Genomic DNA, 15936 nt, shown 5'->3' on the forward strand with positions numbered 1-15936 from the left:
TACAGAGAGCTGCTAGAAGCCCCCGCCCCCATCCCTTAACATGAAGCGAAACGCTTTCCCAGAACCTACTTTGATTGCTGGCTCATCTTCAGGGCACTGATGCATTTGCCAAGAATGAGCAAGGAAGTGTTAATATTCCCACTCTCTTTCAACCTCTCTCCTTCGTTGTGGGTTCGTGTACAACGCTCTGAGCCAGCGAGGTCGCAGAGGAATAATCTGGAGATAAAGAAAAGGAGTGGGAAATTTAGGTTGCCTGGTCTTACAATTTTAATCGGTAAGAACACATGAAATACAAAACTTACTCATTGACTTGCATCACACGAGTTGCTTCAGGATCAATTTTTAGCATTTTCACAGTGAATATACTGTGGCTGAAAGATAAAAAATACACAGACGTTGCTGCCAGCAATGCTATCTTTAAACATCAGTGAACACGTTGCAGCCTTCTGCCATTTTGAAAATCTTTTTTTTTTTATAAAAATTTTTATTAAGATTTTTTACAGATACATATTTAACAAACAAAATAGGTTTCATAACATCTTTTCATTCTATTGCGGACTCCCTCACGTCTCCCGCTTCCACTCTCATCATTAAAAACGAATTTTTCCAAGCAAATTATCATCTTGTTTATACTCTTAAGTGCAATGTTTAGGTTAAACTCAAATAAAAAATTATAATTTAATGGTAGACAGTTATTTCTGCTCTGGCTTCCTTGTTAGGATTCAACCAAATTGCAATACTTTTGTAAATAAATCTTAAATTTCTTCCAGTCTTCTTCAACCCTCTCCTCTCCCAGGTCGCGGATTCTGCCAGTCATCTCGGCCAGTTGCATATAGTCCATCAGCTGCATCTGCCATTCTTCCAGTGTTGGTAGATCTTGGGTTTTCCAGCTCTTAGCAATAAGTATCCTTGCCGCCGTTGTAGCGTACATAAAAAATGTTCTATCCTTCTTTAACACGTTCTGGCCGACCATGCCCAGAAGGAAGGCCTCTGGTTTCTTGGTGAAGGTATACTTAAATACCTTTTTTAACTCATTATATATCATTTCCCAAAAGGCCTTCACTTTAGGGCAGGTCCACCAGAGGTGAAAGAATGTTCCTTCATTTTCCTTACATTTCCAACATTTGTTATCAGACGAATGGTGTATTTTAGCCAATTTCACTGGGGTCATGTACCATCTATATATCATTTTCATTACATTTTCCTTCAGAGCATTACATGCTGTGAAGTTCAGCCCGGTAGTCCATAACCTTTCCCAGTCCTCAAACATAATGTTGTGCCCAATATCCTGGGCCCACTTTATCATAGCCGATTTAACCAATTCGTCTTGTGTGTTCCATTTCAGCAGCAAGTTATACATTTTTGAAAGTACCTTGGTCTTAGGTTCTAGCAGTTCTGTCTCCAGTTTCGATTTCTCCACCTGGAATCCTAACTTTTTATCAATCTTAAACACTTCCTTAATCTGAGCATAGTGTAACCAGTCTCGCACTTTATCTTTCATTTTCTCTAAACTCTGCAGTTTCCAATTGTCTCCATCCCTTTCTAGTATTTCCCAATATTTTGGCCCCTAAAACGACGAAGGGACCCCGTAAGGGGCTCCGGACCGCGGAGGGGGTAGCGGCGCTGTGGGTCGTTGCGCGATCAACGGAGCGAAGCCGCGTCGCTGTTGCCGGTGAGCGCTGACCTTTCTTCTTGAAACTGCTAACTTTGGAAAGCAACAACCCGTGAGTAATTTGGACACTATACTTCTAAAGCCTCTAAAAATTGTGAATTTGGCTGAAAGCGGAGTGACGAAAAACAGGAAGTCCGTCTTCCGCTGACACTGAACTTGAAAGTAAAGAGCAGGAGGAGTGGAGACAAAGAGTAATTTTTTGCATTGACTGATCTGGCATCTATTTAAACTGTTGTTTCTGGCTGATTTAAAGACTTTAAGTGGCTGTTTTTTGGACCTTCATTGAGACAAGGGTACCTGTCTTCTGTTGATCTATTGGATTACAAATAAAAGTAAGAAACCCAGGTACTGGAGCTGCCTGAGTAACTGAGCAGTCAGCCTGCAAGCTTTGGATACTTTGAATCTGAACTTTGGAACATACTGAGTTTGAATTTGTTACTTTGAAACACTTGTGGTCTAAGCACTTTTGGAAACAATGTTTGGCTTTAAGTTTTAACTCTGCTAAAACTTATCTTTGTGAAGATCTTTGGAGATCAATTCAGACTTACTAACTTCAATTGGATTGGACTTCCTCCCCAAAGACATTCTAAGCTCCACCTAGAGGATTTTTGGATTTACAGCAGTGACTTTGTTTTACTTTCTCTTTCCCGGCCTCCTGTTTGAGTGTTACCATCTGGGCTCTTACTTTCTCATGGGAACAATTCAGTTTGACCTTGGCTTTTAGATAACTTTGGAATGAGTGGAACAAGAAAAAGGGGAAGAACCAGACAAACAACGTTAACTTTACCGACAGTCTCACAGCGTAGATCATCTGTGCCTGCTTTGCCTACTACTTTGCCTCCTGAGGCAGAAGCGGCCTCCCTGCTACAATCAGGGGAGGGAGAAATTGAGGAATTACAACTGGAAGATATGGCCTCAGGAGCAAGTGGCACTATTTTGGAGAAAATTTTTGAAAAATTGGAGGCTCTGGACAGAAAGGCTGACCAGCAATCAGCTAAAATTGACTTAAACACAGAAAGTTTAAATAGACTAACTGGACAAGTTGCACAGAATGTTCAATCTATTGGAGAATTGAAGGAGGCTGTAGGTGAAAATCGGAAACTGGCGGAAGACACTAGCCAAAGATTGGGACAGCTTGAAAAAGAAGTAAGACCACTCAGCAAACAAGTAGGAGAACACCAGATCTACTTTTCCATGACAGAACTTCGGAACAGGGAGGCCAATTTAAGGATACGCTCAATTCCAGAAGTGGAAGAAGGTAACTTAACTGAGTTCCTTACCAAGGAATTTTCCAAGTTTTGGAACTTAGAAGAAAAAGACTTTAAAATACTATCTGCTTTTAGGCTTGGAAGACTTATAAAGAAGGAGAAGCCCAGAGACTGTTTGATAATATTGAGATCAAAGGAGGAAAGGGACAAGATTCTAGGCCTGCACTACGGAAAGTCACTGGATATTTTGGACAAAAGAATTGAAATTTATAAGGATATTCCTAAACAGCTGTTGGATCTTCGAGCAGACTACTCGGAATTAGTAAAACTGCTAAGGAGCAACTCAATCATCTTCAGGTGGGAGTTTCCCCAAGGGTTGTCGTTTACTTTCAGAGGGAGGAAGATTAAAATTAGAACGCCGGAGGATAGAGACAAGTTTTTGGTGGCACACGGAGAAGATCTTCATAAGGGACTTGGATTACCCCCAGGGCCTGAACCTCCGGGGGTTCCTGCACCCTCGGACCCCCAAAAATCTGACAATAAGGTACCCCCACAGCAAGAATAACCAGATATATTCAGGATGTCTCTGCAACTTTTGAGCTGGAACATAAATGGCTGTAACATTCCAGGAAAAAGGAGAAAAATCTTTCACATTTTAAAAAAGGAACATTTGGACATTATTTGCTTACAGGAAACACATGTGACCAGGCTCCACAGAAAAGTGTTAATAAATAAAAGACTTGGTCAGGAATTTATATCTTCGGATACAGTTAAAAAGAGAGGTGTGGTAATTTATGCAAAAGAGAGCCTTTCACCTAAATTTCTGTTTAAAGATGAGCATGGAAGAATTTTGGCGATAGAAATACAACATCAAGGGGAAAAAATACTGATATTAGGAATTTATGCTCCAAATGAAGGAAAATCGGAATTCTATAAGAAGTTGCATGAGACCATGCTGGACTATCTGGACTACAACAACATCATTATGATGGGAGATATGAATGGAGTTGTATCAACCAATATGGATAAGTCACAGAGCCAAAAAATTTCTAAAGATGGGAGACTACCAAAGACCTTCTTTGAAATGACAGACAATATGGACTGGATTGACATTTGGAGAGTGAGAAACCCCTTGGGAAGGGAAGGAACATTTTTCTCTGAAGCCCAACTGACTTGGACAAGAATCGACCAGATATGGATAACTAGAGGTCTGGCACCTAAGATCAGAAAGGTGGAAATCTGCCCAAAGACATGCTCCGACCATAACGCACTGAGAATGGACATGACATTGATTCCAACCGGTTCCTTCAGATGGAAGATGAATGATGGCCTGTTTAGAGATCAGGAGATCACTAAGAAGGCCCAAAAAGCCCTAAAGGATTATTTTGAGATCAATATGAACACCACAGTGGAAAAAAGAACTATCTGGGACGCAAGTAAGGCCGTGATGAGGGGGTTCCTGATACAACAGAACACAGTAAAGAAAAGGAAACAAAACGAAAGGAAAGATAAAATTTTGGAAAAAATCAAGGAGTTGGAGAAGAAGTTAAGACTTAATCCGAAGTCCCAGCCGATTCTGAGAGAAATCAAACTTTACCAAGCACAGTATTGTAAACTGATAAATCAGGAAATAGAATGGAAAATCAAACTAATGAAACAAAAAACTTTTGAGTCGGCTAATAAATGTGGAAAACTGCTAGCTTGGCAGTTGAAGAGGAGACAAAAGTTAAACACAGTGACAAACTTAGAGATTGAAGGAAGATGTATCCAGAACCCCGGAGAGATTAGAAAGTGTTTCCAGAGATATTTCAAAAAATTATACACTCAAGGGCCACAAGATGAAGCAGCGATTAAACAATTTCTAAAGACAAATGGACTGGCAAAGTTGTCAGAAGAAAATAGATCAATTCTGAATGGCAAAATAACACGACAAGAGATTGAGCAGGCCATCCAAAATATGAAACAGGGCAAATCACCAGGACCAGATGGGCTGACCTCCAAGTATTATAAGACATTGAAAGACTATTTGATACAACCACTGATGGAGGTCAGCAATGAAATTTTAGAGGGGAAGAAGGCGCCAGAATCGTGGAAAGAAGCTTTCATCACATTGATACCAAAATCGGAAACTGAAAAGACACAGCTTAAGAACTACCGTCCCATCTCCCTTTTAAATGTGGATTACAAAATATTCGCAGACGTTTTGGCAAGTAGATTCAAGAGGGTTTTAAACAAAGTAATCCATAAAGACCAGGCAGGCTTTCTCCCAGGTAGACATATGTCTGCCAATACAAGGAACATTATAGATATATTGGAGCTTTTACAAACAGACATAAATACTAAAGCTGTTTTAATTTTTATAGACGCGGAGAAGGCCTTTGATAACATATCCTGGAAGTTTATGAAAGGGAATCTAAAAGAAATGGGAGTGGGCCGGGGGTTTGAGAATGGGATTGATGCAATATATTCAGAACAAAAGGCTAAACTGATAGTTAACAATGTGGTTACAGAAGAGTTTAAAATTGAAAAAGGAACACGACAAGGCTGTCCGATTTCCCCGTTACTATTTATCTCGGTCCTGGAGGTGCTCTTGAACACGATTAGAGGGGACAGGTTGGTGGAAGGGATACAGGTCGGAGCGAAACAATACAAACTTAAAGCGTTTGCAGATGACTTAGTTCTGACATTACAGGAGCCAGAATCTAGTACGAAAAGAGTACTACAACTAATCCAGGATTTTGGTCGGGTGGCGGGATTTAAACTAAATAAGCAAAAAACCAAGGTGTTGGGAAAAAACTTGACAGATATTGAGTCGGAACGGTTTCAGAGAGAGACAGAGTTAACTGTGGTTAAGAAAGTTAAATACCTAGGGGTAAACATAACAGCAAAGAATTTGAGTCTGTTTAAAGATAATTATGAAAAATGTTGGTCTGAAATTAAGAGAGACTTGGATAGCTGGTCAAAACTGAAACTTTCATTGTTAGGTCGAATAGCTGCTATTAAGATGAATGTATTGCCAAAAATGTTATTTTTGTTTCAGACATTGCAGATTGTAGATAAAACGGAGTGCTTCCGGAAGTGGCAGAAAGATATCTCCAAATTTGTCTGGCAGGGCAAAAAGCCCAGAATTAAGTTTAAGATATTAACGGACGCAAAAGAAAGAGGGGGCTTTGCCCTGCCAGACTTAAAGTTGTACTATGAAGCCGCAGCTTTCTGCTGGCTAAAAGACTGGCTACTTCTGGAGGACACGGATGTGCTGGATTTGGAAGGTTTTAACAATGCATTTGGATGGCATGCATATTTATGGTATGACAAGGTTAAGATCAACAAGGTCTTTAAGAACCATATTGTCAGAAAAGCAATATTTAATGTCTGGACAAGATACAAAGACTTATTAGAAAACAAAACACCGAGGTGGCTGTCACCTTTGGAGGCCAAGGCCCGAAAAAGACCCAATATGGAGGCCAATTGGCCATTTTGAAAATCTTAATAGCTCCTAACCTCGAGGCACTTCTTCCATTCTAGTATACAGTGATAGATTTTAAGATATATTTATACCATTTGGAAGATACATAAACATGCATACTAACTTCTTTTAACATCCCAGATAAGGATTTTAGAATATTGCAGGCCTCTTCACTGCCCTATTCTCCAATGGAGTACAGTAAGTCTGCAACTTACACACATTGTACACATTCAGCTTTATGCACTTGGCCAATTTTTTTTAAGGGAGTAGGTGTCTTGGAAAAAAGACTTTGGCAATCCCACCCACCGTTGCACCCAATGTGTGTTGACCATATGCAATTTTGGCTTTACGCGTTATCACCCGGAACGCAAGCCCTGTGTTGTGTGCTTACTGTACTTAACATTAAAAATCACACTGGATCTCCAAGGAATCACCTATCCATTACTATTTATTAAATCACAGAAAACTTCACATAATTAAATCCCCAAAGTTCAGCACAAGATACAAGCATGTGGGTGATTGTTTCAAGAAACACATCTGAGCAAGAACGGTGTAGGGCTCCTTAGGTACTGGGCATTACTTTAACAAGTCTGTGTTGCATAAACTTGCAAGTAAAAGCTGAAAGTGAACCATTATGCTACTACACATTGAACATATCCTGATTTTACTATCGGCCTCTTACCTTCTACTGGAATTGGCATTCAGTTTTGTGGAAGCAAAACTCTGATGTTTCAGGCCTAGTTGCATGAGCTTAAAAGCTTCTTTGAAATTTGAAACCTGAATCCATTGTAGATCTTCAAGAAATAGAAAAGGTTCATTATTCACCACTGAACAAGAATTTAAAGCAAGAAATTAAGGGAAATAAGAATGTGAGTTAGGAGCATTACACTGAATTAAAAGCTAGTTTGCACACAGCCTAGGCACTGAATAAGCAGGACACCTTAAGGCTACTGAAACTGGTTACCAAAGATTTAAGATATTTGTTACCTTTAACATATGAACAGCCTTTTACATCCTGTGACAGACGCAACACCTTCCTTCTTCTGTCATTGGACACTGGGAGCAGCAGGTCGTAAATGCACTCATTATAAATTTCACAGAACGAAACCCAGATGGAGAATTCTGCGCCTCTCCCTTCATCCACATTAGATTGTTCAGCTTCTTTCGCTAGTTCATCCAACTCTGTCGGAACAATGGGGTGGCATTAACATTCTCCTGAAGTGAGTCCATCTCGACATGATTTAAAACAGGCTGCTTCAATAGCACTGAACATTGTTCAGACAGCATTGTTGTTTGCAGCACAAGATCCAAGGTTGGGAAATGACAGCTTTTCAAAGTATCAGAGGAAGTCTCATTTCAGCATTACTTACTATGGCAATAGTGCACGCTGAATTTATGGAGCCTAATTTTGGCTTTCGGATACGTAACTTACCATCAGAATTATCAGCAATTTCACTGCGATTCCCATTAACGACACTTGGATAATCAACCTGAAAATTAAGACAGAGACAAAGTATGGGTTATCCTAGATGTTCTACTGATACTATCATCTATCGTATTTTCTATGGCAGGACTGGAAAATTAGGATGTGCTAATGGATCATTGCAATGAAATTGCCATTTCTATGGTAACCATAGCAAGCCTTACCAGGCATACCTATGCAAGTCTGCTGCTAGAATAGCAGCATTGTATGGCACTTTAAGGACTGAAGAAATAAGCATTCATGGGCCAGAACCCACTTTGTGTAGCTCACAAAGTAATCTGGATATGTTAACAATTCAGAAGTCAGTGGAAGAACATTTCAATCTCCATGGAAATACCACAATTCAACAACTCCTCCAGGAAAGTTCAAACATGAGGCTGCTGAGTTTATGCTCTGCATAGCAATGAAAACACCTACAGCTATTTCTTGTATTTTTTGCCTTTGGATCACCAAGTTTTCTTCCTCCTCTCATGCACCTGATGAAGCAGATTCCAACTCATGCCGCAATTTCCATAACAAGACATTATTCGTACCAGAGCATACTTAGCACTTGAGAAGGTACGATGGCTCAGTGGAACAGCATCGGCTTTGCAAATGCAGGTTCAGTCGCCAGCAGGAATGGGGATTTCCTCTGCCTGGACCCCTGGAGAGCTGCTGCCAGTCAGTGTAGACAATACTGAGCTAGCTAGACCAATGATATAAGGCAGCTTCCTTTGTTCCTGTTTTTTGATAACAGTTGCATGCTGGTCAGGCAACATTTTAAAAAAAAAACTTGAACAATGGCATAGGAAGGAAGCATGGACAGTACAGGGATGGACCTCTGTGACGAAGCAATGTTACATTAGCTGGAACTCAACATGGTGCCCTCCATAAGTTGTTGGCCACCAGGTCCAATCAGCCCCAGACAATATGGCCTATGGCAGTAGTTTTCAAAGGGTGTGGCAGGAGAGGATGGCAAATGTGGAAAGATTCAAGGACACCCAAAGAAACATTTAATCATTTGAGTGTAGTATAGTGCCCATCTATCTATGTGTAGAATATGGATAAATATATTTTCAAAACGAGAGCATCAAGTGATATTGAGGACAACGCTAGCTGTGATCCAGAATCACCATTCGAACAGAGTGCTGGAGAATAGGACTGGCTACTCTTCTACAGTTCTCCATGACATAATATTGTGAACAGGCATTTTCAACTCTGACAAATATGAAGATCAGAAAAGAGAAAGACTTATTTGCATTGATGAGATGAGAGTTTGTTTGCCTCAAACTAGACCTAATATAAATGAGATTTCCTGGCAAAGCTCACACCTCTCATTGAGTTTGTATATATGTAAGAGGCTCATTTGTATTTTGTGAATGATTGATGTTCTTATGCAGCTGCATTGTTTTATACTTTCTGGGTGCCCCATGATCATATTATAAAGTAGCCGCTTTTTATTATATAAATCATGTAATGGTAGGAGTCGTTTCTTTTCGTTTTCCAAGTTCCAACGTAATTTTATCAATAAATAATTATGTGTAGCACGAACAAATTTGAGGCCTGTTATGTTAAAAAAAAATGTTGTGGGGCTGTGCTACAATCCCATCTCCAACAATAAGCTCTTTCTTCCTCCCCCCACCCCCGCTGGTAGGATTCCCCTGGCAGTTCCCCGACCTCCCCAGTTAGTGTCAAACAGTGGCACGCACTTAGGCTGGAATTCAAAATGACACTATTAGAAATGTCTCATCTGTGCAAGCATCCCAGCTTGACAGGCAGAACAATCTCTCCTCCCACCAAGCACTGTACCAGGATTCTCCCGACCCCCCCCCATAAGGCAATTTCAAGTGGCCATGGGGGGGATGAGAAGGCGATGGGAGCCCCACTGTGCTAAGATTCTGCCGACGGGTTTCATTAAGTGAATCCTGTCAATGGGGTCCTAATCATGGTGAAGAAACCTTCAAAGGGAAGTGCCCGTACATGTACAACTAGCATAGCAATGTCAGGATGAGGCCAGCTCCTGCTTCCGCCTCTGCAAAATTCAATGGACACACCTGCTTGCCCTTTATATTCTGTACAAACAGCTTTGATCATTACATAATATGTGGTGCCCATGTGGTTTTTATTATGCCACTCTCTAGTACTGGTATCACATTGACAATCTACTTTGTTGCAATATAGACTATTTATTATGGCACCTCGGATATGATTTGTCAGTGAAAGGCAGGGATTTTTTTTTCCTCTTTATGTATTTAACATGGTCAAATCACCTTTTATTCTTGAACTGTGATTCTACAAAAATGAACAGAAATGTATGAAGATACGTCAAACTGCAGAAAAGGTAAAGGCAGAAGCACAGCAGATTCTCTGGCATTTTGGACAATCACAGCAAGCACATGGGTTGCAGCCAATGTGAATCCTGCTCAGAGTTTACTCACCAAATGAATGGACATGGCCAAGTGGTCCATTAATCTCAATGAGTCTCTGCCAAATAGGCAAGAATTCCCACAGGCAAAAAAACCATCACACCAACATAGAAAACTCTGGTCAGAGCATAGTGAATTTTGGTAATATGTGTATATGTATACATACATACAAAAACACACACATACACAACCATTTTCAGTTTCTTTACAAATGGCTGTTATTAAAACTTATCATAATTGTAAATCTGTCCAACTGATTTAGTGGGGCTTAAATCCCTAGTAAGTATTCAGGATTGCATTCTAAATTGACACACCTCTTTTATAAGACGGAGAAGTGAGCATTTGACAGACATTTCTTCTCTGATTTCTTCTTTAGTCAGCCTTCTGTGTTCTCGGCAACGATGGGGTTTGAGATCCATCTCTGAATACAGTTTGCCTTGGATGCGCTTAAACAACATCTCCAGCGCCCTTGGGAGAATGCCACCATCTTCATTAGTACCTGTCAGAAGGACAATTTGACAGAACTTTGAACACTCTTTTGGAGCAGAATCAGGAAAAGGGGGCAAGGAGGCAACATGAACTGTATCCATGTGGAATTAGAGCTACCCTTGGAGTAAGCACAAGGTGATTGGATCAGCATTCCAATAAAAATATATTCAACCCCCATTTTGGAAAGCAACATTTAAACCACACTGAATACGCTTTACCCCTACCCACCGAAGTCAAGTATTTCATTTCAAATACTTTTGGCTATTGGAAAAGTTTGAGATATTTATACAGAGCATAAAATTATCACAGTATGCGTTTTCAGTTTTCTTTACTAAAACATAAATGCTAAAACAGATCAAGTCAATTGAATGTAGTAATCCCTCCCCCACCCCTGGAAAACCCATATAGGCGGTCAACTAGAAATCCATTTGTGCTGTTCATACTTAGATCTATTCCATTCACTCATATTTCAGGGGGCAGGGATCGGAACAACCCTTTAAAGCAAGGGTAGGCAACCTAAGGCTCGTGGGCCGGATGCGGCCCAATCACCTTCTCAATCCGGCCTGAGGACGGTCTGTGAATCAGTGTGTTTTTACATGAGTAGAATGTGTGCTTTTATTTGAAATGCATCTCTGGGTTATTTGTGGGGCATAGGAAATTCGTTCCTTTTCCCCCTAAAATATAGTCTGGCCCACCATATGGTCTGAGGGACGGTGGACCAGCCCACAGCTGAAAAAGGTTGCTGACCCCTGCTTTAGAGTACCTAGAGGGCCCATCAGATGTCAAAGAAATAAACAACTGTCTGACATTTAGAAGACATCTGAAGGCATCCTTTTTTAGAGAAGTTTTTTAATGTTTGATGTTTTATTGTATTTTTAATATTATGTTGGAAGCAGCCCAGAGTGGCTGGGGAAACCCAGCCAGATGGATGGGGTATAAATAATAAATTATTATTATTACTACTACTACTACTACTACTACTACTACTACTACTATACGGGGTTACAACAGTTTCCTATGTTCCAATTCAAAATGCATTTTTAAAAACATCATATTATACACATATTCCAAATAAAAATAAGTAGTTCAGAGAGTTGAAATAACTGTAGCACAGAGTTTGATGACACAGAGCATACACAAGTAACACGGAACTCAAGTTAACATTTTGTCCAGAGAAATATGGATGCTCAGTAGTACCTTTGTATGTATATGTTTTCCCAGCATTTGTAACACCATAGGTAAATACAAGGCGACTGTGTCCCTTGAGGAAGTCTTGCACTGGCTGCTTCACAGTCCCTTCAAAAAGTTCTTCCTGGGTTGTTTCAGGGCCAAATACCTAAAAAGTTAATAAGAAGATATTTTATGGCTTTCCATACTGAAATTCCAGACAATTTCTTTCAAGACTATATTTTCTTAAGCTTTTCAAATCAGTGAGAAGTATTCAAGCATTATTATGTGCAAAGTTTCCATACTAAGGGTTATGAGTCGCCAATAGCCCTTTACACTTTATTTACCTGTGAAAAAGTAAATTTCTGCACCAATTGCTGCAAGTTTTTTTCACTAAGCCGGAATACCTTGGAAGACTTGGGAGCTTTTAATATAACACTTGATGCGTCAAGAACAGAAATACAATTCTGTAAGAAAGGGGAGATAGATAATAGATATTTTTAGTTCAGCAGATGGCATTCTTAAACAAATTTTGCTTTTAGAATTTATTTTTAAATCACACCTGAGAATCACCTTCCTTTTCTGACTGCATCAACGGTCTAATGCGCAGGCAAACATGAATGCGTTCTCTGGATTCCAAGCTCTCTCTCTACAGAGGGAAAGAGTAAAACCACAGTGCTGTCCAACAATATTGCCATATACTCAAGGCTCTTGGTTTTATGAGCCTTTAATCTCAATAGACTATACACAGCTAAATTATTCCACATGGGGAACAACTTCCCACACAGAAGCTGGACAACAAACTGTTTAATTCCATGAGCAACTGAGTATTCCAAGACATCACATCCACCTCAGCCATTTCTGCGTGGATCACTTTCACAAGTACAGTACAATAGACATTGTCATTATCACTTGGAGTCGTCCAATTCCCTTACCTGGCTTATATCAGAGATTGATGATAAATCACTATAGAGATTCTTCCTAATGTCACTAACATCCACAGGGATAATTCTTGGGGACAATTCAACAGCAGAAATAAAGGATGGTCTAAGCATTGATGGCTTATCCAAATTAGACTCCATCCTATTAAAGAAGACAAAGCGGGGGGGGGGGGGAGAGAGAGAGAGTTGCTTGAATGGAACATCCAATAACATGAAATTTGGACCTCTACACAAATTTCTTCATGTGAACTCATATGTCAGATTATAAGTATTAATCAGATTTTAGAGTTGACTTGTCCTGTTTGTCTGAACTTTCCTTGCAGAAAAGGAGAGGAGAGTGAAAAAATGGGCACAGTTACAGTACAGTTTAACGGAGTCATCATCAACCTGGTGCCCATCAGATGTTTTGGAGTACAACTACTTGAAGTGCTGGCTATTCCCAAGGTTGTCAGGACTTGTAATCCAAACATCTGGTGGACAGTGGACACCATATTGAGAAGGCCAATTTAGTGCCATAGTCCTTCGAGTGTCTTCTTTGGAACCTTCATTGGAAGCTTTGCAAGGATGCGAAGTAGCATTAATTGCACTTAGTTGTTGTTGTTTTTACACAAAAAGTAACCCAAATTAACTTACAAAAGAGTGCAAAGTTTAAAAGTACTATGTAAAGGTAAAGGTACCCCTGCCTGTTCGGGCCAGTCTTGCCAGACTCTAGGGTTGTGCGCTCATCTCACTCTAGAGGCCAGGAGCCAGCGCTGACCACAGACACTTCCGGGTCACGTGGCTAGCGTGACAAGCTGCATCTGACGAGCCAGCGCAGCACACGGAACGCTTTTTACCTTCCGCTGGTAAGCGGTCCCTATTTATCTACTTGCACCCGGGGGTGCTTTCGAACTGCTAGGATGGCAGGCGCTGGGAGCGAACGACGGGAGCGCACCCCGCCATGGGGATTCGAACCACCGACCATGCGACCGGCAAGTCCTAGGCGCTGAGGTTTTACCCACAGCGCCACCCGCGTCCCGAAAAAAAGTACTATGAAACCAAAACAAATTAAAATCCAAAAAACACACCCATAATATAAATGGCAGGCTTAACACATCCCAACCTCTGAAAAGAGGTAACAAGTATTTAAAACACTACAAATTAAGGACCAAAAGCCTAGATAAGAAGAAACATGGTCAAGTTTCAGGTACGATGGCCCAGCAACGATGCTGATATTCCACAAATGTGCAGCTGTAGCAAAACACTGAGCGCATCCTATGCCATGCCTCCGATTTACATGTATTTAAAGTGACCTACAGACTTAGAGTGAAAATACAGATTTAGCATGTTAGCAGGGGCTCCTGTGGGTCAGATGCACAGCCACTATCGCCTGAATAAACTGTACTTTTAATAAACCAGACATGATCATTCTATTCCTCAAGTGGCTTTTGATATGTAAAGAGTGCTTTAAAAAAACAACAACACGGCACTGTGGGTTTGTTTTCCTCCCCAATTTTCCTGTGAATTTGCTTCAGGAAAATGAAAGCTGTTTTTCTCCCCCATGGCTTCAAAAGTTCATCTCTAGTAAAGTCTAGCATGCTTTTTTTTTTTTTTTTTTTGGCACTACCAAGATTCGGATTCAAATCGCAGGTGCGTTACTTCAAAAACGTAAGATATAATGCAACGATGCCTGCAACTACAGGCTTGCTACCAGCTCAGCTATGGGCTTGATAATAAAGCACGCCGTTCCGCTCGGACCCCGGACCCGAAAGGGGCAAAGGCAGGGCCACCAATTATCTACTTACTTTTAAAACGACATACAATCGGGTGCGAGAACCAGCCGGGTCTCCCCCAACGAAACAGAAGAAATCAACCCTATCCCAGGGACGGCGCCCAGCCAACGGCAGCCCTTCTCGCCCCGTTAAGCGCACAACCCCCAAAAGCGGCAACGGCCTCGCCGCCCCAGCTAAAGAACCTCACCTGCGCTCTTTTTCAAACCTTGCCGCCGAGGCTCATGGGAACCAACCGCCCGCGTCGACGAGCACGCTGGGAAATGTAGTCGCGGAGGCCTGGTAGCGTCCGGCCGCTTCTCTATATAGGAACCCGCTGGGCGCGGCGAAAGACTACGAATCCCAAGAGGCTCCGCGTCCATCCGGGAACTACGGAAGGATTGTTGACGGTAGGGGTGGCAGCTTTGCCTGGGTGTCTCTCCGAAGGCAGGAGACGCGGAAAGCGGGGGGTGCGAATGCGCACGTGGGAACAGCAGCTGGCTTCGCTCGGGGCAGCAGGCAGGGCTTCGTTTGGACCCAGCGCTTGGGGCTCGGTGCGCTCTCAAGTCTGAGATAAATAAAGGGAAGCGGAGAAATGCCTCTGCCAAGCTGGTTACCTTCCTGGTGTTTCCTGGACCAGGAAACCGCTGCCCTGCGGTTGACGGTTCCACTTGTAGTCCCAAATACAGTGGTACCTCGGGTTACATACGCTTCAGGTTAGAGACTCTGCTAACCCAGAAATAGTGCTTTAGGTTAAGAACTTTGCTTCAGGATGAGAACAGAAATCGTGCTCCGGCAGCACAGCGGCAGCAGGAGGCTCCATTAGCTAAAGGTTCAGGTTAAGAACAGTTTCAGGTTAAGAACGGACCTCCGGAACGAATTAAGTTCTTAAACCCGAGGTACCACTGTACGTGGAGGCCTCCTGCTGCATGTCTGAACGGCAGAGGGCCTCCTCGGTAGGAGCGCCCGCCCTGTGGAACGCCCTCCCATCAGATGTCAAGGAAATAAACAACTATCTGACGATTTGCTGCTGGGGGGTCATTATTTGTTAAGATGCCTGACGCGAGTCAAGTTAGAAGGCTTCAGAGTTTCGTTCTGAACACTTAGTTGAGCCAAGAGAGGGCAACTTTGATTCAGGCCGTAAGGGATTGGTTAATGAATGGTATGCAATTTTGGGAAGGGGTTAGGGACAGGGACAGTTTAAGACAGTGATTCTCAACCTTTTCCCGACTGTGGCCCCCTTCTGACTTTGTTTCCTTCCTGTGACCCCCCCCCCCTTCACTTGCAAATATTCCCTGCAAATCCAGTCTGGCAAGATTCTTTTTTTAAAAAAAAAATCATTAGTTTTGAATTACAA

The 15936-nt window shown here is 41.7% G+C and overlaps 1 protein-coding gene across 2 annotated transcripts in view; it reads right to left on the reverse strand.

Moving 5' to 3' along the window:
• The window catches only part of KIF20B (kinesin family member 20B), a 42691-nt gene extending 27765 nt beyond the window's left edge, over positions 1–14926 (reverse strand). Inside the window, exons 1-11 of one of the 2 annotated variants that reach the window (XM_081912929.1) lie at positions 14791–14926; positions 12826–12973; positions 12453–12539; positions 12238–12357; positions 11921–12059; positions 10549–10733; positions 7779–7836; positions 7334–7528; positions 7029–7140; positions 303–371; positions 70–216 (exon numbers count right to left, since the gene is read on the reverse strand). In XM_081912929.1, the coding sequence (XP_081769055.1) occupies positions 70–216; positions 303–371; positions 7029–7140; positions 7334–7528; positions 7779–7836; positions 10549–10733; positions 11921–12059; positions 12238–12357; positions 12453–12539; positions 12826–12972 (1259 nt within the window). In that variant the 5' untranslated portion in view covers position 12973; positions 14791–14926. The other variant, XM_081912928.1, reaches the window with a different exon arrangement.
• Positions 14927–15936: the final 1010 nt, after the last annotated feature.

Source organism: Podarcis melisellensis (genome assembly GCF_964234715.1).
Source record: "Podarcis melisellensis genome assembly, chromosome: 5".
NCBI lineage: Eukaryota > Metazoa > Chordata > Lepidosauria > Squamata > Lacertidae > Podarcis > Podarcis melisellensis.